Source organism: Notothenia rossii (genome assembly GCF_949606895.1).
Source record: "Notothenia rossii genome assembly, chromosome: 2".
Taxonomy (NCBI): Eukaryota; Metazoa; Chordata; class Actinopteri; order Perciformes; family Nototheniidae; genus Notothenia; species Notothenia rossii.
The window spans coordinates 9,898,300-9,920,326 of record NC_136904.1 but is presented as its reverse complement, the minus strand read 5'-3'; the positions used below and the strand labels follow the sequence as shown (position 1 = coordinate 9,920,326).

At 41.0% G+C, this 22,027-nt stretch overlaps 2 protein-coding genes across 2 annotated transcripts; both read left to right on the top strand.

The window, feature by feature from the left end:
• Positions 1-9,392, top strand: chrnb4 (cholinergic receptor, nicotinic, beta 4 (neuronal)). Its single transcript, XM_079663251.1, has 6 exons — positions 1-354; positions 3,023-3,168; positions 4,384-4,428; positions 4,670-4,779; positions 5,184-6,237; positions 7,261-9,392. Exons 1-6 carry the CDS (start codon positions 306-308, stop codon positions 7,423-7,425), a joined length of 1,569 nt encoding a protein of 522 aa, XP_079519377.1. The 5' UTR covers positions 1-305; the 3' UTR covers positions 7,426-9,392.
• Positions 9,393-12,098: 2,706 nt separating this feature from the next.
• chrna3 (cholinergic receptor, nicotinic, alpha 3) lies at positions 12,099-21,964 on the top strand. The gene is made up of 6 exons (XM_079667068.1): positions 12,099-12,738; positions 13,600-13,739; positions 16,365-16,409; positions 19,401-19,510; positions 19,762-20,956; positions 21,069-21,964. The coding sequence occupies exons 1-6, from the start codon at positions 12,678-12,680 to the stop codon at positions 21,195-21,197; spliced, it is 1,680 nt and encodes a 559-aa protein (XP_079523194.1). The 5' UTR covers positions 12,099-12,677; the 3' UTR covers positions 21,198-21,964.
• The last annotated feature ends 63 nt before the right edge of the window (positions 21,965-22,027 follow it).

The following is a 22,027-nucleotide window of genomic DNA, read 5'->3' as shown; positions in this document are numbered from 1 at the left end:
CCTGAGGAATCGCTGGAGAGAGCAGCGCGCCAGGGCAGGCTGTGCGCTTTGGCAGAGCGTAAATACCCGAGAGAGGGAACTCAGAGAATTTCATGGGACGGATTGCTGTAAAGTAACCACACCACGGAGCAACAGATATCGCTATTCGGTCATTTATCTCTTTCTCGTGCATCAGCACAGTCTTGGTTAAGAGTCCAAACCGAGAGCGTGTATCATTCCGGAATGCCCGAGAGGAAGAGCGCAGAACACCGCAGCTTTGAGGCTTCATCACCGAGAGCTCCCGCGGAGCAGATGGTGCCGAAAAAATGACTCGTGTTCTCTCCATCTTCGCGTACTTCTTCTCTTTGATCCACTGTAAGTGTGTCTTTCTTTACATTCTGTGACCCAAACTACTTAGAACTGTTTTGCTTGTATCTGTTTGTCAGCTCCACATTTCTTTTTGGGGAAAGTGCTTCTGTTGGGAGAAGTGATTGTGTTTCGTGAAGTATCGTAAGTCGAATTGCAGCTCTTTATTTGGATTTAAGTTACGTTTTCAGTACAGTTGCTAAGTTGTGTAGCTTACACGATAACAGAGGCCAAACATTTCTTACTTTATTGTTCAACCTATAAATAAAATGTGAGATCTTAAAAATAGTATTTTATCTTAATCAAAACACATGCATGGATAGTATGTTTTTTTAGGGGGTAATTTGATTATCATTCATGCCATAAAATGTGGCCTGTACTCATCAAACCAACAGCAAGTGCAGGGTCACATCCACTTTACCTCAACAATATATGACAATTGTACACATAGTAAAAGCTTCCTAAGCAGGTCACATTATTATTTTTTATTTAACCAGTTAAAAGCATTAAGATACAATCTAATTTTCAATAGTGACCTGGCCAAGAAGGCAGCAACGTTACACATAACACAACAGGTTTACATTTATTTTCTTGACTTCTTCAACTTCACATGACCAAAGTGGACATTTCCTTGGTAAAAAACACATTTACTTCACAATTTATCTCACAGGATATATATTTTCAATTGCAATAAAAAGAGTACCCCATACTGATAATCCCACTTACTGAGACAAGTTTTTTGTCAGCTGGTTTAACGTTTAAGTGGTGAATCCTCTTGTCTTTCAAAGAAACAATGCCACTACATCTACTTTTCTTCCCTGTAAACGAGAGGATGTGACATTGTCATAAGTCACCAATACAAAGTGGATGAAATTAGCATTTATACTTTACCTGACTCAACCTATGCCCAATGTGTTGCTTCATTCATACACTTCATTATGCTCTCAAACGTAATACACGTTTGAAAAATAATGTTTTTCAGTGTGCTCTGCAGAGTGACCTTATCAACTTCACAACAGCTGAATGTACCATTAACACGCCTGACCTCACTCTCGATCAACATAATGTCAACAGAACACTTATAAGGCGCTACACATTATACACATTTAACCTAACACACACACACACACACACACACACACACACACACACACACACACACACACACACACACACACACACACACACACACACACACACACACACACACACACACACACACACACACACACACACACACACACACACACACACACACACACACACACACACCAGTGGCAGTCCACAGCAGGTAATCACAAGTTTGGGTGGTTTGATAGCGCCCTGTACCTCTGGGGAAGGCAGAGCTTGTTTCTGTCAGGTCTCCGAGGGCTTTGACAACACACCATCTGTGGAGTGCTGTGGAGATCCCACTGTATTGGATGGGATCTGAGCCAAGTGACTGACAAAGGCACAGTCATGGCAGCCTGCGCTGACCCATGCGGCCAGACTGACAGCATGCCGCCACGCCCTGCAAAGCCCAGGGAGTCTGTGTGCCGATAATGGCACACACAGTTTGATACTGCACAACAGGAGAGGCACTGGAAGTCTAACAATGTTCCTAATTGTACGCTGCAGCATCACATGGCTTGAAAAACAGGCATATGTGCTGATTCTCTGGGGTTCTGCAGCCATGAATATCACTCTGCTGAGTATTGACAACAGTAGCAGTGGGCCCATCAGTATCAGTCCCACCTCATTGGAGGGCTTCCCACAAGAAAGCCGACTCAGCTACACTTCAGACCATGTGGGGGCATTAATAACCTGCTGCATGCAAGGAAAATGGAAGAGCTACTGCTACATGTTTTCATTTGGCTCCAAATGAGAATCACTGATCGTGAGTTTCAATCAGGCTTGTCTTCAACCCTGATGTGGGCTTCATTTATCAGGGAAGGAGGTAGAAGGAGTCGAAGTGTGGTTACTCTTAGCCTATTCTCACTTGAGAGATGCATCCAGTGGTTTGGCTTTATGAAGAAGCAACATTATTCAAATGCTTCGAAAAAGATCTGCATTTTTGGGGGAAATTACTTTAGGGCCTTCATTATAGTATAATTTCCACAACACAGCCATCCCTGGCTTCCTTAATTGGCAGCGGCTGTTTCCCTTAAGAGTTTATGTGCAGTTTGTATGAGGCAGTCAGACACACTCAAAAGATAGAGGAGGAACAGTTTTTTGTTGAACAGATTTATTCATTATTGTGTTTCTGTGTATGAGCACAAAGGGAGGTATATAATATTGATTTAAGTATCATAATTCGATAACTTGGTGCCAAAGCGGGAAGTACTAAAATTGTAACTTTTTTTTAGGTCGTTGTAAACAATTGTTTTCTCATATCTGAATGGCCAGAACGTTTAACAGCAGTAGTCTTGTTTGTTCCATATTGGGAAATCAATTCCATTGTGATTTTCAGATGGTTTGTTTCATTAAGTGGCTGCAAACAACTTTGTAGTTTAGTTGTTTTATAGGTAGATCTGTTTGAAAACAAGAACGAACCATACATTTTCAGAGCATAAAAGTCTCTCTCCATGGATACCTAGGTCCAATTTCTCCAAGCTCCAAGTGGTTTGGTTTGATACTGATGTTTGGGATGTGTAAACATCTGCATAAACATAATCATTTGAAAACATGTTGTCACCAGGTACCAGCAGTGCTGACTCAGAGGAGCGTCTCATGAACTGGTTGCTGGGAAAGGATCGCTACAATCTGCTCATCCGCCCGGCGGTCAACAGGAGCGAGAGAGTCCCAGTGAAGCTGCAGGTGTCTCTGGCTCAGCTCATCAGTGTGGTAAGGCACCAAAAACTTCTGCCCATCATGTGTGTGCATCTGTGTGTGTGAGGGAGACAAGATGACAAAGAGAGAGGCAGAAAAAGAATGACAGAGTGAAAGAAAGAGAGGATGCCACAAAGCTTTGAGAGAGCAGTTCATTACAGACCAGCCTTTGCAGAGAGGCTGTGAGTGGATGGATGAAGTGGAGGATGGATGTGGTCAGCTGTGATCTCTGCCTCTGTCATGTCCAGATTGAAACTTCAGCACATTGGATTAAAAGTGGCCATAAAGCTGTTTTAGCCACAGTGATAGAGGCTCTCCTCTGATTTACAGTGGAGGCTCCTCCCAGTTGCAGACCAAGGCAGAAAGGATCATTCACAGCCTCACTTTATGAGTTTGCGTTGTACCCATGGAGTAATTGCCATTTGGTATGACTTCATTGGATGTGTATGTCATGGCTGTGTGATGGCAATGCCACCGACATGCATGTTAGGAAGCAATCTAAGATGAGTGAAGGTTTTTAATTCAGTTGTTTTTGAAGGTACCAGTTAACAGGATGGTTAACCCTAAACCTAACCCTAACCCAGAAGTTATTAATAACTCTGTCCTTAAAACGATATGCCTTTGATTTGCATTGACACAAAAAGGAGCTGTTTAGAAGCTGACAGTGTGCAATCAAGACAGTCATTCTTTCTGTGTACAAAAAAAAGGTTGGGGACATCAGCAGAGACTTCCTCCTTCCTTTACTTTTGAACAATAGTATTTGACTTCTTTGCTCGCCTCTATCTAGTTTAGTCTCCATAATCATGGTTTTACGGCGATACACCTGGTAGGTATTGTGCAAACGAGCTATTGTTACTGGTTATTGTAGGTAAAGTGCTACTTAAGTTCGACATCACATACAACATGTATGTGATGTTATGCTATGTGGCTTTTTATTCCTCCTTCACTAAAATATTTGGTTATAGACTTCTGTATTTATTTTTGATCTAGACATATTTTTCATATTTTAAAATAAGCTATTCCGCAATTTTACTGCCCTGTGAGCTGCAGCAGTAGCCAATATGGTAAAATACACCTTGTTGGGATCACTTCTAGAGTATTCTGAACAATTCACGGCTTAGATGAGTGTTTAGGGTCAGCTAAAATGCAGTTATATTTCCATTTGAAATGGTAACTGTAACTGTTCATGAAAACCTTTCCTTAACTTCTCCCTCATTTGTCAATTTCCAGAATGAGAGAGAGCAGATCATGACCACAAATGTCTGGCTCACTCAGGTAAGTGTGATAAACCTCAGAGTCATACTCTCAGTAATACCACTCAGTGTCTTGATACATGTCCTTCCCCCTGAACTTGAATTAAACCGTATCCACTTTCCTCTCTGTGTGGAACAAACTGCTTCTATAATGGTGCTCCAAACACATTTCACTGATAATGAAGCATGTAATTAGGAAAAGAGCTGGTCTTAAATACTTGAACTGAATTTGGACTTGACGGCAGGCCTCTCTTTCTCTCCAGCACTGGGTGGATTACAGGTTATCATGGGACCCTGCGAAGTATGAAGGTATCGACAAGCTGCGCATTCCCTCCAGACATATCTGGCTACCAGACATTGTCCTGTACAACAAGTAAGAACCACTGAAATCTCATATTGTTATGTTTCAGAAAGATTGTACACTTCTATACAGTAATATGCAATCTATATTTAAGGATAGAGATGGGAAACTGTTTCTGATAGCTAGACATTTAAAAATTAAGATGGGTTCTGATCACCATTATTATCTTTCCAAACTGAATCTCTCAATCTACAGAGTTTATATATGATTGAAAGTTGTAATCTTTCCTCTGTGGATTTTGGTTTTGATATTGATTTTCCTGTCCTTGGCTGTAGGAAATAAGCAATAAAACTGTTCAGTATGAGTAGCGCTCCTCTTATCTGCACTTCGCTGTGATTGCAGGGTTGATTACACAGGCCTTGCAGATTGATTAAAAAGCTCTTATAAGTTTTTCCTCTTTCTTCTTCCTCTCATAGCGCTGATGGTACCTATGAGGTAACAGTTTTCACGAATGCCATTGTACTCTTCAATGGCAGCATCAACTGGCTCCCCCCGGCCATCTACAAAAGTGCCTGTAAGATCGAGGTCAAGCATTTTCCCTTCGACCTGCAGAACTGCACCCTCAAGTTCCGCTCTTGGACGTATGATCACACCGAGATCGACCTGATCCTGAAGTCTGAGGTGGCTAGTATGGATGATTTTACGCCCAGTGGGGAGTGGGATATCCTGGCGCTGCCGGGCAGACGGACTGTCAACCCTCTGGATCCCACATATGTGGACCTCACATATGACTTCATTATTAAGAGGAAGCCCCTTTTCTACACCATAAACCTCATCATTCCTTGCATTTTGATCACCTCTCTGGCCATTCTGGTCTTCTACTTACCCTCAGACTGCGGGGAGAAGATGACCCTCTGCATCTCCGTGCTCTTGGCTCTCACTGTGTTCTTGCTTTTGATCTCAAAGATAGTTCCTCCCACCTCATTGGATGTGCCCCTGATCGGAAAGTACCTGATGTTCACCATGGTGCTCGTGACTTTCTCCATCATCACCAGTGTGTGCGTGCTCAACGTCCACCATCGCTCCCCAAGCACCCACACCATGCCTTCCTGGGTCAAGCTGATATTCCTCGTCAAACTGCCTGCCTTACTCTTCATGAGACGCCCTCAAAATAACTCTGCACGCCAGAGACTTCGCCAGCAGCGGTGTCTACGGGGGAGGACATCCATTTTGGGTATGGGTTACCCAGTCCCAGCCAAAACAGGTATATCGATGTCGAATTCTGCCCTGCTGTCTTCCGACTCTGCCTTCTCTACACCAGGACACAAAACTGTAGTTCCTCCGCTGGGCTACAGCCACTCCAACAGGAAGGGGGACACGCGCCCAAATGATTACCTTCCCAGTAGTTTCACTTCTAGCCAGGACTCCCAGCCGAGAAGCAACTCAGAATGGGCTGCTAATGTCCAGGAGGCGGTGAACGGGGTGCGCTTTGTGGCTGAGCACATGATGGGAGATGATGATGATCAGAGTGTATGTATTCACATTTAAACTTTTCATTGCATGTATACAATGCTGGTATGAAGTTTTTTTTTTTTATGTTTGTGCCACTTAATAATCTAATATATCAAATGTACAACTTTAGCAAGGTGAACATTTTAAATATTACGTTTTTTAAGAATATTGCGCACAAATGTCAAGCTATTACATCCCTAGTTCTTTAAAAACATATCCCGCTATGAAGCTATGTTCTGTCACTATTTCAGCCTCAGTCAAAAATCGAAGTGCTGTAATGGATAATTGCTGCAATCTGACACCATCGTCAATACACTCTTGTTCCCAATAAACTGGATCAAAGGTATTGGTATAACCCTGTGTACATTCTGTGACACCGGTAATAACTAATAACGTTAAGTAATGGATGTGACCTAGCAAATTAAAGGCAGACTTTTGGTCATCAAGCCCTTCCTCTGAAAAATCAATAAAAGAAGGAGGGAACCAGGAATGAGAAATTACTTGATTTTAAAACTACCAAGGTCAGCAGCCAAAATGGGATGAATAGGTCAATAGCTTTTTTTAGTGTTGGCAAGCAATGAGGAAAATGTCTTTTAAAAAATATAATTAAAATATTTTTCACATTCAGCTTCCTAAGACCAAGCTAACCTATACTAAGCAATATTATTATTTTTATGAATAGATATAATGCATTTGAAAACGTTATACTATTACTGAAGACTCTTTTTTTCCATTTCAGTCCAATTGAAGGTGGTCTTTGCAGATAATAATCCAGCAAAGTGACAAGATGTACAGTATAAGATATGTAATAAGGGTTTTACAGATTGTTTGGGTGAAAGAACTTTGATTCAGAAACAGATTCTCTCTCACTCATTCAGTCACATTAATAGGCATTCCTTGCAGCGTCCAGCTATGAAACACTCAATCACGAATATTTGGTCAAATCTCCGCTGGTTTATTATTTTAAATGTCTGTGTGAACTTTATTGTGACCAAAACATGCACGCTGCCTGATTTCCATTACATTTCTGTATATTTGCAGGTGATAGATGACTGGAAGTATGTGGCTATGGTGGTGGATCGTATGTTCCTGTGGATCTTTGTGATAGTGTGTGTGACGGGCACCCTGGGCTTATTTCTGCAGCCTGTCTTCCAGACTCAGATCGTCCCCAACCAACAGCCCAGCTCAGAGGCTCCTCGCATATGATGAACCACGAAGAACACGGGGCGAGTTTTGACCATTTTATCTTTTTCATCAATCAAGAAATTAGGTTAGGGTAAGTCTTTTTTTTGTGTTTAGTTAAAGCCTATAACCCTACGGTGAGATGCAAACCCATTGTGTACATCAGTGAAGAGACATGATCTTTTTGCAAGATAACAACATCAGATGTCCCCTGATAATCAAAACCACATGGTCGACAGCAATACAACCCTCTACAGCACACATTATATGGTGGAAATTTTACTTCAGTAAGGTACCTCAAGTGACATTAGAGTTCATTTCCTTTAAGGACAACTGCAGGCCTGGATTGAATGAAGCTTTCACCCCACTGAAGTATGCTGAACAGTTACAGAAATACACCAAATATGTCTGAGAAGTGACTTTCAGCAAGATGTTGGGGCAACTGTGACTCAGAAGGACAGTAGTTCATTACCCCGCCGCTGCAGTCAACATATCGATATGTCCTCCGCCAAGAAGATATTTAACCCCAAATTGCTCCAGATGGCATGGCCAACCGTGTGTGAGTGAGTACAGATGTTAGTTTCCCTAAGCAGGTGGCACCTTCAGAGGTGTTTTTATATGTACAAAAGTGGTGGGGCACGAACAACTTAGATGTGTATATATAAGCTTCTGGTGCTTTTTTAAACATGTAAACAAATAGCTGTAGGCTATCCATGGTTCCGATAGAGAGAAAAGGAAAACACAGACACTCACCACCGAGGTCACAATATCAGTCGATCCAGCAGAGCAATAGCCAATAGGCAAAACACAGAAGATCAACAAAAGATATGACATAAAATGAACTTACCAAAGCTGAAGTAGATGGTCAACTTCATTCACTTTCTTTCCGTTGTACTGATTGTAATCGCTATACGCTCTCTCTCATCTCCTCTTCGCTACAGGGTGAAAACTACACTTTTCGCGGCACACGTACTTACTGCCAATCAGCTCTCTGAATTATGAGATGACGTTTGGTAGGTATGCCAGCACTATGCCCCACTGGTGATTATTTTTTTGCCGCACACATTGAATAGAAAAATACTCTGAGCATGCGCAGCGTAGTTTTTACAGTACACGTTCATTTCTACAGCAGAGAGAAGGGCTTTCTCCACATCGCTCAATAGGCACACTGTGGACACTAATTGGAAGAACGCAGACTAAAGCAGCAATGTACAGATGAATCAGAAGACTAAATATGATCTTAAAATATATTTTAACATATTTAATTTTTGCATATTTTTTGAATTGTTATTTGCATTACTTTCTAATGACCAGTCGCCACTGGGCACCTTGTATGGCAACCTACGCCTTTGTTTAAATGCTGACTTGTATTTAAAAGTGCTTTGAGGGGTCGCAAAGACTGCAAAAGCGCTATATAAATGCAGTAAATTACCATTTACTTTATTATGTGTTAAGCTTGTATAACCATGTCATTGGAATGTGATGTGTGATTAAAGAATGAGTAACGCCCTCTTTCAGTTTGATTAAATGTATGCAATCCACAATAAAGTATTAAAATAGTCAGGGTCTTGCCAAAGTGCTGAGTTAATCTGTGTTACTGGTGATAAAGTGTGTCCTTAAAGCCAATAAGTTTGCTGAAGATGTGCCAATTAGAACATTTCATCACACAGATAAGACAGCTGTTCACTTGAAATGTGAGTGTGTGTGACCAGGCAAAAAATTATGTTGATACAACAAAACTGTCAGGGCTGCAGCTGATCTGGACCACATTGTCTTGAGGCGCAGTGCTTTTTCCAAAGTTAAAGCCATAACTCTGACACGTATACTTAATCAAAGCACTTCTTAAAATATCTGCAAAATTGCTATCAGTACCCAATGTTGTAATAATTTACTTAAATGTAGTAATGCTTCAAAATGTATTAATATTTTCCCTCCACCTGATTGAAATTGTAAAAAAAACAATAATGTAATATTGTTATAAACACTTCTGACTAAGAGGACATCGAGTGTTTCATAGAGATTTATTGTGACATTTCACCTCCACTGCTTGCTTGTGTAACAAAATCCTTACCTTTGCAGATTGAATCATATCAATCGTGGGCAAATGGAGCAATTAGCATGGGAGTGGGCACGTTCATTTACCATTGATAGGGATTTTAGTTTAAAGTGGACCGATCATGCTATATTTGAATAATATAGTGTAGGACCATACCTATTTAAGGCATATTTTTACTTTTTATTATTCAAAATACCAAACGGATCATGCATTTTAGCCATTCCTCATTTCGCTCAATTTAACACTGTCTTTGCATCATGGGCTGATTCTGTGAGAACAGCACCATCTACAGGCCTGGCATATGTACTACAGCGTCTCCAGCGCTTTCCAACGGCAATGTCCGTGGCTGTCTCCTCCTGATTGGTGGAGTTGGCCCAATAGCCGTAGCGCCACTTCTGTGACGTCACATAAGTGTTCAAATCTGGATCAGTCTGTATCAGATCCGTTGCAGCCCCTTTTTAAGAGATTTAGTTTTTAAAGGTGGGATAGGTAATTTTGGAGAAACCAGCTCGAGTGCGCTAGGATTTGAAAATATACAACCGGAAAAAATCTGTCACTTCCTTACAGAGCCCCTCCTCACACACACGAAAGCGCACATGACCAATGAGGGCACGAGATAAGTTTGTGTACAAATGGAAGGCTGACAGGCAGGTAGGCCATCCAGTTATTTTAGCCGGGCCGGCTCAAATGATTGGTCGTGCTTTTTACAGCGCTACGGCTTCCACAGATGACATTTTTTTATGGATTTTTTGTCAAAGCACTTCAGATATTCATTGCTATCGGGATGTTAAGAGCATTCCATGGAATATAACAAAAAGTGTATCTCGAGCCGGTTTCTCAAACTTACCTATAGGCTACCTCACCTTTAACAGGTCTTGCGTTATCGGTAAAATGTCAGTATTTTTACAATGAAGTATTTTGAAATCCAAATGATTGCAAATTCTATAACATTTTCAGGCACTACGATAAAAACAAAAGTTTTTTTAAATTGTGTGCAACATGGTGATAAAGTGTATTCGTTCCAGACACTGTAATCTTATGGAAATTAACGTGTTTCATTCCACAAGAGGTAATGTCTGTCACCAACAGAAAAGGTACATACAGGCAGTTGCAGGCCGACAAAGAAATGATGCTTCACAAAGAAAACACATGAGCAAATGCTGAAGTAAACGCTCACAAACACACAACCTTTACAGCTCAATAAACTGTGCTGAGTGGGCTCGTTTGAGATTCTGCAGGCTGTTCCTTCTTTTGAGAGACAGCAATCAACATCTTTGTTAATGCTTTTCCTTAATCTCTCTTTACAGTTTTTAGCATCATGCAGGGGTTTCTCATTCGTCTTTCAGCTCCGCTGTCATTAGTGGAGAGAGACATTGCACTGCCACGGCATATCCATCAACAATTCCTCATCTGTTTCAGTCGAAACAAAGCGGGAGGAGTCGTCATTCAACACTCGATGGAAGGTCCAATAAATCACAAGCCTATGTCATTAGTCTCCAATAAAATATGCATGGAAGCATCGTCCTTGAGGATTGATCTGCCACTTAAGCTATCATTGACGAGTTTCTAACAAGAATCCGTCATTACAAAGTCCTCAAAAATGTTAGGGTCCAGTCAAAATGACTTCTTCCACTTCCTTTTACATATACAGACTTTTTGCTACATGTCACGCCTGAGTGGAAAAATTGTATAAGTGCATATAACAACCTAAGTTTCATTCTGCACTGTCTGTGAAAATGAAGGTTACATTAACATTTGTTGGACATCTATGTGATGTGAATTGAAACCCACATGGGGACAGTTCTTGCCAACACTTGCCCCACTTAAATGAGTTGACAGTGCAGGGTCAGACACCACACAGCATCTCTGCTGCTGGGAGGGGTTTATTTATCGTTTGGGGGTCACTTCAGCAGGATGAATGTTTGCTGAAAAGCTCTCAGACCCTTCATCCAACAGAAGGACACTGTCTCTGAACTGACAATAAAGATTGGAAAAAAGGAATATCCGAGTCAAAGATATCTATTTTCAAATTAAAAGTGGGCATCAGGGCAAATGTTGACATATTTTTCTTATTTTTTTAAATAAAATCAATACATAATCAATGAAGAAGGATTCTGTTGTGCTCATAAGCTGTTGCTGAGGGCCGAACAGTAGCACATGCAGTGGGTATTGATCTTGTCCTACAAAATGAAGGCTATTTGTTTATTTAATATGGACTTATTTAATAAACACTGTGATGAGAAGATCTGTGTGAATTCATCGTGGGCACAACCTGATGCTAGAAAGGTCTTTATGCAGCAGTACCTAAAAATGTGGCTTCAAATAATACGTGTTTTTTATACATATTTAACACTTATTTCTGACTAATATTTATTTATGATTGCGAGATTTTAACAACCAAAGCTCAGTTGCTCTGCTTCTTTTACACTGCAGGTACATTTTGATAACATTTTGACTGACAGTTAAAGCCCACACATTTTAGAGTCGCATTTAAAGGCTACATCAGGATTGGTGCCTGGAAGTACGTGACATCACTCTTTTCCAAATTAGCCCCGCCCACTTCAGACAAGTGAGTTAAGCACAGAGAAAGAGAAATACTGAAATTAAGTAATATAACCAAAAACTGCAGTAGATTTGGCAAGAAAAACTATTTTAATGTAGGATCAAATCACCTCAAGGTTGAAGCTGATTAAGAAAATATGTTTTAAGGGGACTAAAGGGACGGACGTTTATGATACGTGGCCCTTGCTGCAAACGTGTTTCATTTATTTGTGTTCAAGTGTGTGCGTAGATGCGTGTTAATTGAATTCACTATGTTGGGGTTTTTCCAATTCATAAACGATAAAACTGCGTGTGAAACAACAAAGCACTGACATCCTGCAAGGAACTATAGGCACAAGCAATGTCAAAGCTGTTTTGTGTGACCTACTGCACGTCTGTTGTGATCTTTAAGTGACAAACTCGCAGTGACATTGAATTTATGAGATTAGGTGGCAGTAGGTTTGCAGTGAGCCCCCTCTCAGTGGCTCAGTGTAGCTCTTCCTCCTCTCTGCCTCCTCTCTTCCTCCCCTCAGCCTCCTCTCCTCTCTGCCTCCTCTCTTCCTCCCCTCTACCTCCCTCTGGAGCTGCGGACGCGCTTTCACTCTTCACTTTCTCCTTCTGTCTGCCGCTGCTGTCTCTGACCCTGGATACAAAATACAGACTTGTGATTTAAAAAACAATGGAAGCCACTTTTTGCTCCGTTTTGCTCTCATGCTTCTTCCTCCTGTTTCATCTAGAAGGTGAGTTATTAGCTTCAATCAATCAATGTTTATTTATATAGCCCAATATCACAAATGTTACATTTGTCTCAGTGGACTTCACAGTTTGTACAGAATATCAGTATGACAATACGACACCCTCTGTCCTTAGACCCTCACATCGTACAAGGAAAAACTTCCAAAAAAGGAAAAACCCCTCAGTTTAAAGGGGAAAATGGGGATGTATAGCTTCTACTTAACAAGCATTTTGTTACTTGTTGTTTGGCATTGCTGTTAAGTATTAATGGCACAATTAAAGATGCATTTACAATTGGATTAATTAATAAAAAAACATGTGTTTTATATTGTTAGATTCTTTGGTTATTATTAAGTTATTTAAAAAATATCAAAAACACACATTCGAAGGCTCTTACTGTCAATCAAAATGGATTAAACCATACCTAGACATTTAAAAAATAGCAGATCAGCCGAGTTTTGAAATATACCTAATATCAAAACCATGCAAAGAAAATGTCTTCTCTTTTTGAGATTATTGTATATTTTATGTGCATGTTCCTTGTTTAGTAAAGACATTAAAAAAAATACTCATTAAAATGAAGGTAATAAATGATGATTTTTAGGGATGCATGATTTTAATGCATGCAGTGCAAATGATTACTTCTTTACACTGAAGAAAACCTCAAAATTACAAATACAGCCCTTTTGAAGGTGAAAGGAAAGTGGTGATTAAACCTAATCTAAATATGAAGGCATGTGCATGCTCCCCCGGACTAATGACTAACAAAAATTAATTTGGATGATATTCCCCTTGTAAACAAGCTGTACTGTTAAATCAAATAAACTACATTGCAGTGACAGATCTGATCCTCTGCTCTCATTCAGGAGGCTCCTGTTCAGACGCAGAGCACAAGCTCTTCTCTGTCATATTCTCCAACTATAACCAGTACATACGGCCGGTGGAAAATGTGACTGACCCAGTCGTTGTACAGTTCGAGGTGTCCATGTCACAGCTGGTCAAAGTGGTAAGTAGCCTACTAAATGTTAATGCGTGTCTACAGTAAATATGACTTATTACGGGCTGCTACTTTGCCATAGTCAGACATGTAACACTCTGCTTAATGAGCAGTCATGACCTGAGAGAAAATAACTAGGAAATATAAAGACAGCATCAAATGTGAAGGGTATGAGCCATAGACTGATTGTGTTGTTATCTGGACTTTTAGCAACACAGTTTCAAAGTAGGGGAAACTGGGGATGCAGAATGAGACACCTGAGATACTCCCTGCCAGTTTGCAGTAGCCCCTGGTGTAAAGAAAGTACTAAATGAAAGAAGTGCGGCTGTTTGTTTGGCCCAGACAAGATGGGGAATGTCAGCTGCCTGAGCACCTCTATCACTCAATCACTGCCACTTCAGAGGATCACCTTTGGATTTAAGGGCAGGGTGAGCTGGACCTGGCAGACAGAGACGCAGGAAGGTCTCGAGCGGATGGCTATTGATTAAGCAAAGAGGCTCACATTAGACAGGGAAGGCAGCTTCATGCACAGTATTAACAACCTTGGTTTATTCTCTTTTAAAGCAGTCTATCTGTTTTTTTATTTGAATCATTTTACTAAACTCAATAAGGAGACGTATTAGCTTAGCATACCATAGTAATTCACAACCACAAATCATATAGTAGAACAACAATCTTTGCATTGCACAATTATCATCATATCATGATCAAAGTTCTCATTTGCAATACAAAGAGAGTAAACACAGCTACTTCAAAAATCCTTGTGTTGGTGTGCTTGTGTGTGATATCGGCTGACTTAATGGCAACTAAGAATGGAAGTGGAGGAATAGACATTTAACAGCCTTTAAATATTCAAAATATTTCCTTTTCTAGTGTTACTCTCTTGAACTCTACAATTCTCCCCTTCAGTCACTGCTGGATGTCCTCATTTCCTAACACAGGTCATCAGGTGAGGAATCAAAAGGTGCTTTTGAATGCCAATTCTAGATCTAACAACGGGGAAATCTCACACTTATCCCAGCACTCCAAAGAACTTATAATTAAAAACACAGGAAAGTTGCTGGTAAGACAACGCAGGAAGTAACTTAATGCTCGTTCCCTAAAGACTTTACGTTGTAATTGTCAATAACAACATGAGCCAATAGTGTAAAAGCATTTCACATTTTATTCTTACACAAGGTGCCAGTGAGTTTGAATGGGTAATTTAGTGTCTGCCACACCTTAGCCCATCTCAATCTGTTTTCCTTTACCCATTTTCAACAAGCAATCTTTTTCAGTATTGAAGTCCTGTCGAGATCCAGAGATGCAGTATATTTTGTTATATTCTCCTTAACTCAGTCGATGTAGCAGGCTGTGGCGCCCCTCGTGCTGATGGATGACTTTTATTCCCCTCCACACACCTGGTGCTTCTAACCCAGGTGCAAGAGGTGTTGGTCAGCGTACACCAATTACAGCAGGGCTAATGAGCTCATCTAGAACATCAATAGTTCATCTCTTATGATGTGGATGTACATTGATATAATTTTAATGTAACTCTTTAGCTATCTAGTTCCCATTAACTCCGCCACCCATTTTCGAGCCAATGCCACTCCACATAACAAATGTACCTGAGAAATGTGCTTATTCACCTTCTTTCAACTTATAGGTGAGCTAGCTTAGCATTGATACTGGAAACAGGGACACTGTAGCTTGGCTCTTATTTTTTAAAGATCACACAATTTGCCAACTATTACCTTTGAAGCTCATTTATTAATATGATGTCCCATTTGTTGAATCCGTACAAAAAACAAAGTATATGAATTAAATGATGGGATAGCTGTCTTTGTGCTAAAGTTTAACTAAGCTAACTGACGTAGCTTCAAAAAAAATGCACTGTCATAAGAGTGGTATTGATATTCTCAGCTAAGCGTATGCATTACCAAAATGTGTTACTAGATGTCATGATCATCGCATGTAATGATTTGGTCATGTTTGGAACATGCGACCACTACCTGGTAAAATGGTGCTAATCCTGCATTTTGAAGGGAAGGGGAAAACAATGTAAAGCCTTATTTTTACACCCTGAACACACAAAATCCTCGATGAATCCTCATCTGATCCAAACCAGAACATAGTATATTTCCTTTGTGTGTCTGAGTGGTTTAACAATAGATTACAGGACATCTGCTATCAGTCTCCCAAAAGATAATCCAATAAAGGTTTTCCCACGGCATTCTGCCCATCTATGCTTACTGGTCACGTAGAACCTCTCCTAGATCCTACATGGTAATATGATTAGTCAACGCTGTGTCATGAGATTTGTTGATTCTCGGTCCACATAAACCTGGCCCTACAGTGGTTCATCCCTCCCTTGTTCTGCTCCAGCAGGGTTATTAGAATTAAAGTTAGGTTACCCTGACTTCAGCTGTCATGAGGGTTATGCTCCAGGCATTGGAGGCCGACCCAGGTGTGTCTGTGTTAATCCTCTTGTGTGAAACGCAGAGGTCTGACCCGGCGAAAAGCACACAAACAATCCTCACTGGTGAATTGAATGATCGGATGTGACGGTGTTCTTCCTGTTTGATCTTCTGTCTTCATTTACATCTTCTTTCTTTGCTTAAATGTCTTCATTATCTATTCTGCTCTTTTACTCAGGATGAAATCAATCAGATCATGGAGACAAATCTGTGGCTGAGACATGTAAGTTTACTCTGCATGTCTGTGGAAATGGAAATTGAGCAAGGGCATCCAGTATGGATCCAGCCTTCTGCCATACATGATTGTTTGGGGATGGACTGACGTTGAATTATTCATAGCAGGAAGCTTCATAACCACATTGATCCTTATCCAAACCCTATAAACAAACTGAGATTGCATGGTCCATTTTATATTTAAAGTGGACCTATCATGCTATATTTGAATAATATAGTGTAGGACCATACCTATATAAGGCATATTTATACCTTTTATTTAAAAAAAATACCAAACAGATCATGCATTTTAGCCATTCCTCATTTCGCTCAATTTAACACTGTCTTTGCATGGGCTGATTCTGTGAGAACAGCACCATCTACAGGCCTGGCATATGTACTACAGCGTCTCCAGCGCTTTCGAACGGCAATGTCCGTGGCTGTCTCCTCCTGATTGGTGGAGTTGGCCCAATAGCCGTAGCGCCACTTCTGTTACGTCATAGAAGTGTTCAAATCTGGATCAGTCTGTATCAGATCCGTTGCAGCCTCTTTTTAAGAGATTTGGGTATGGAGGAAAAATAGAGAGGGTTGTGTTTTCTGACACTTGGTGAGTTCCCTGGAACACCGGGGACACATATTCATGTATAAAAGACGTACAAAAGTGCATTTTGCTTTATAGGTCATCTTTAAATGATATTTTAATAATTCGAAAGCAGTCTGGAATTTAGTATACTTGCCAAAGTCCATAAAATTCCTTTTGACAGTGTGACCCTACAGTATACTTTCCCTAAAAGATGAAACTGCTTCAACCTCAGTTGATTTTCATTATCCCAGAACAAGTCTACAACCAACAGTCTACATTTCCTCTGCTCAACATCACAATTGTGCAATAGAGTGCCACAGTGACGCGTCTTAAAACCCGGAAGTAAGTTAGCATTTAACTCCTTCTGATTCCTTCGACAAAAAACAATGCAATTTCTCAGGGCCGGCCCTGACCAATTTGCTGCCCTAGGCAAGATTTTAGCTGGCGCCCGCCCCCCCAATGATTGATGATTGATTGATTGATTTTAAACTGTATTCTTGTTTATTAATAACAACTTTTTTTTACTGTCATATAGTATTTTATACTATAAGAGAATAGATGAAAATCTATTCTCTTATTTTTTTATAACTATAATGATCATATAAAGGTGTGCCTTTACCTCACTGAGCTGAGGTTATCAGAGCCTCTCATACCTCATTCACACCAACGCAACTCCGGTTCAAGCTCCGTGCTAGAGCTTTTCAGGTTCAGAACCGGTTCTTCGGTTTAGCTCCAGCTCTTTTCACACTGCCCAGAGTCCGACTGGTGCTGCGTCATTGCGTCAACGTTTGCGTCATGACGTAACCGTTTGCGTGCCTGCTTCATAAAGGCAAACTGCGCGGAAACCCCTAACAGCTGACACCGACAACAACAAAAATGGCCGATTGTGCTCCAGCTTCCTCTGTACCTCTTCAGAAGACCAGATTCCCAGTAGGTAGCTGGTCTCTTCAGTGGACCACTGCTGCTTGTTGAGTTTCTCCATCGTTCTGTACAAACTGGATAAAACGCCAGCTTTTTTTTGTTGTTCATGAGTTGATCCCGCACCTGCGTGACGTATGCGGTGCTTTTGCTCTGGCCGCACAATTTTTTGGTGCTTGAAATGAACGGGATTCCGGAGCTAAGAGGCTGCCGTTGTTGTGAATGAGGTATACGTCTTTCAGGAGAGAGCTCTCTAAAGCTCTCCCCCCGCGGCCGCTTACACAGTTCATTCCAATGTTAATAAAAGCTGTATACGTTTTTTGGGAGTTTGATTTATTTTAAATTAACACAAATACAACATTAAAACCTATAATTGCACACTAAAACCATTATTTAAAAAAAAGAACTATTTCACATAAACCTCTGGTTTTTACTGGGGCTGGGGTGGTTCAATTTGATTTGGGGGGGGGGGGGTGCGCCATAGTTTTAGGGCGCTGTACGCAATATAGGCGTAGTTCTGTTAGTATAAGATAATAAGATGTACTTTGTTGATCCAAAATCAGGAAATTTTGGATCAACACATTTTTTAAATTTTATTTCTAACTTTTCTTTTCTTTTTTTCGGCGCCCCCAATTGATTGATGCACCCTTACCATTCGCCTATACTGCCTATGCCAAGAGCCGGCCCTGCAATTTCTCCATAGGATTGTGGAAAATAGCTTGAAATAAGGTCTGTGGTTGACACAAATTCAAGAGACACATTATAAAAGTAGGGTAGGCGTGGATATTATCCGGATGAACAAAACGTGATCTGTCCCTTCAACTTGTGTCAACCACAGACCTTATTTCGAGCTATTTCCCAAACTCCTATGGAGAAATTGCATTGTTTTTTGTCGAAGGAACCGGAAGGAGTTTACTTCCAGGTTTTAGGACGCGTCACTGTGGCACTCTATACAGCCCTCTGAGGTTGCTTTTCTATTGTTGCTTTATGAGTCCCATAAGGATTCCTGGCTGACCTCAACAGAGGGTCAAAAACAGTGGCAACTCCATAAAACACACTGTAAACGGTGGTCCATTATATCTGAATACAGTTTAAGCTCTGTATTTATGCCACAGTTTGAGTTTTTAAAAGACAATGCGTTTGAAATCTGTAAAAGTAAAAGCTAATCACCACTTTAACATTAGTTTTGTAGTTTTTAAAGCTGTTTACAACAAACTATTTTACTGAACACCTCAGTAGAAAGAATCCTATTGCCCAAAACAAGCCTGCAGTCGACACCACTGTTTGTCAGTCCATCACACCCCCTGACATTTCCTCTAGCGCCACCGTGAGGTTGATTTGTTTTTGAGTGATAATTCTCAAAAGCTATTTCTGGGAAGACCAACTTTCATCAGTGTCGAATCTTTTATATCATTCTTTATTTTGTCCAATATCCGTCTGACATTGTAATTTCTTTGATTTGCTTTTCGTTTGATCTAATTATTCTGTTTTGCTTTTCAGATCTGGAACGACTACAAACTGAGGTGGCTTCCTAGAGATTTTGGAGGCGTGGAGTTTATTCGAGTGCCGTCCAACAGAATATGGAAACCAGACATTGTCCTCTACAACAAGTGAGAGTTAAAAACTCCACATCACCATTGATTGTTGAGTGAATTGAGATTAAGGATTGTCGTGCATTGACAACCAATAATGTTGTTGTTTTTTGTATCATTTTGTGTTGCATGTCCTCAAAGGGGGTGTATGAGAAACATCTTCGGCTGTGATTAAATGAAACCACACCGGTTATTTGTTTTAATATCTCTAATACGGAATCGATTATATCCTTCAGTTTAATCTAAATTACCTTTTTCTCTCTCAACAGTGCAGTTGGAGATTTCCAGGTTGATGACAAAACAAAGGCCCTGCTTCGCTTCAATGGTGATGTTACCTGGATCCCACCAGCCATATTCAAGAGCTCCTGCAAGATAGACGTGACCTACTTCCCTTTCGACTACCAAAACTGCACCATGAAGTTCGGCTCCTGGACATACGACAAGGCAAAGATCGATCTTGTGCTGATTGGCTCAACCATCAACCTCAAGGACTTCTGGGAGAGCGGCGAGTGGACAATCATCGACGCCCCTGGTTACAAACATGACATTAAATACAACTGCTGTGAGGAAATCTACACGGATATCACTTACTCTCTGTACATCCGCCGTCTGCCCCTCTTCTACACAGTCAACATGATCATCCCCTGCCTCCTCATCTCCTTCCTCACCGTGCTTGTCTTTTACTTGCCGTCTGACTGCGGAGAGAAAATCACTCTGTGCATCTCCGTCCTGCTGTCTTTAACTGTCTTCCTCCTCGTCATCACAGAGACCATCCCCTCCACCTCGCTGGTCATCCCCCTGATTGGCGAATACCTCCTCTTCACCATGATCTTTGTCACCCTGTCTATTGTCATCACCGTGTTTGTGTTGAACGTCCATTACCGCACACCAAAGACCCACACTATGCCCTGCTGGGTGCGGACAGTGTTCCTGGGAATGCTGCCCAGGGTGATGTTCATGAGGAGGCCAGAGAGGGACCCTGAGAGGGTGGCGACGACAAACAGTGTTCGGCCGCCTCTTTCAAGGCCCTGTGCCATTCATTCGTCAGGTGGTTTGCTGAGGCAGCAGAAACCTCAGGCCCTGGCCTCCAGCGCGGTGTCCAGCCTGACAAACCGCCAACGGCTTTTCAACAACACCGAGCGTTCCAACCTCAATAACTTAAGTGGCACCCTGGGCAAAGGTGCAGGCTCCGCATTCTTGGGCTGCGAGGGCCATTGCAACTGTTGCTGGCACGGGAGATCCAGCAAGCTGCCGGCAGACTCAGGGGGGGGGAGCGGGGGGCTTGGCAGCATCGGGGCGCTGACTGGAGGCGGTGCATTCGGAGTAGGAAGTCAGTGCTCCAACTCCGACTCTATGGAGGGAGGAGTAATGTCAGTGTTGCCGCTGTCCCCCGAGGTCAGAGAGGCTCTTGAGAACGTCAAATACATAGCAGAGAACATGAGATTGCAGAACGAAGCACAGGAGGTGAGTGCGCAAAAAAAAATTGAAGTCAAGATTGTAAAAGTTGAAATGCATTTTCTTTCAAAGAAGTTACTAAAGTGTCAACATATCATTGAAACTGTTTCATTTCTCACAGGTGCAGGATGACTGGAAGTACGTTGCCATGGTTATTGACCGGATATTCCTTTGGGTTTTTATCCTTGTGTGCATCATGGGAACAGCCGGCCTCTTCCTTCAGCCTCTATTACTTTGGGATGACATTTAAATCACTTTGATGAAACAAACACTGCACTGCTGATGTATTCATTACGTTTAATATTCTCACCACGGCTCCGACCATATGGAGTGGATCCAAGGTCAAGATGATGAGATGACTGTGATTTTGTGTGAAGAAGTGGTTTGAGAGGACACTTAAATGTTGAGGACAGGGTTTAAAAAAGAGCAACGATGATGGTGGTTAGTCATTTTGATGTTTACAAACTAGTTCTGAAGTAAATATAATCTATAATGCTAATGGCACACTCATGCTGAATCACTGATTTTGAAGAGTAAATAATTACAGTGGTTAAAATGACTGAAATTAAAGCACGCAATTATGTACATAATCACACATGCTATCAAAATCCAAATAGAAAGCTCAATATTTAGGATGTTTTTTCATAATAGGAAAATCTAAAACATTTTCTTATTTAAATGTTAACTACACCTTGAGTGCCATACCAAATATTCAATATATGTGTTCATGGAGATGAAAATAACATCTGGATTTCAATGTTTCTGAGAACCAAGCCAGGATGTTAAAACAGTGACATCATGTGGTAACTCTTTGTTACTACAAATGATTGTTTCTGAATATTTTAAAGAGACATGTCACCCATTCCACCATTTTCCAGGTTTAATACTTTATTTATGTAATACTTTATGTGTTTAAGACATGACATGCTGTTTGATCTGGATAGCATGACCTCCTGGAAAGGGTGACATTAAAAAATAGCATTGGAACAACATTGGATATTTAAAATGCCCTGAAAGTGTGAAAACAAAACAAAAATGTACATACACTCGTTACTTCTACATATTTCTGTAAATAAATCT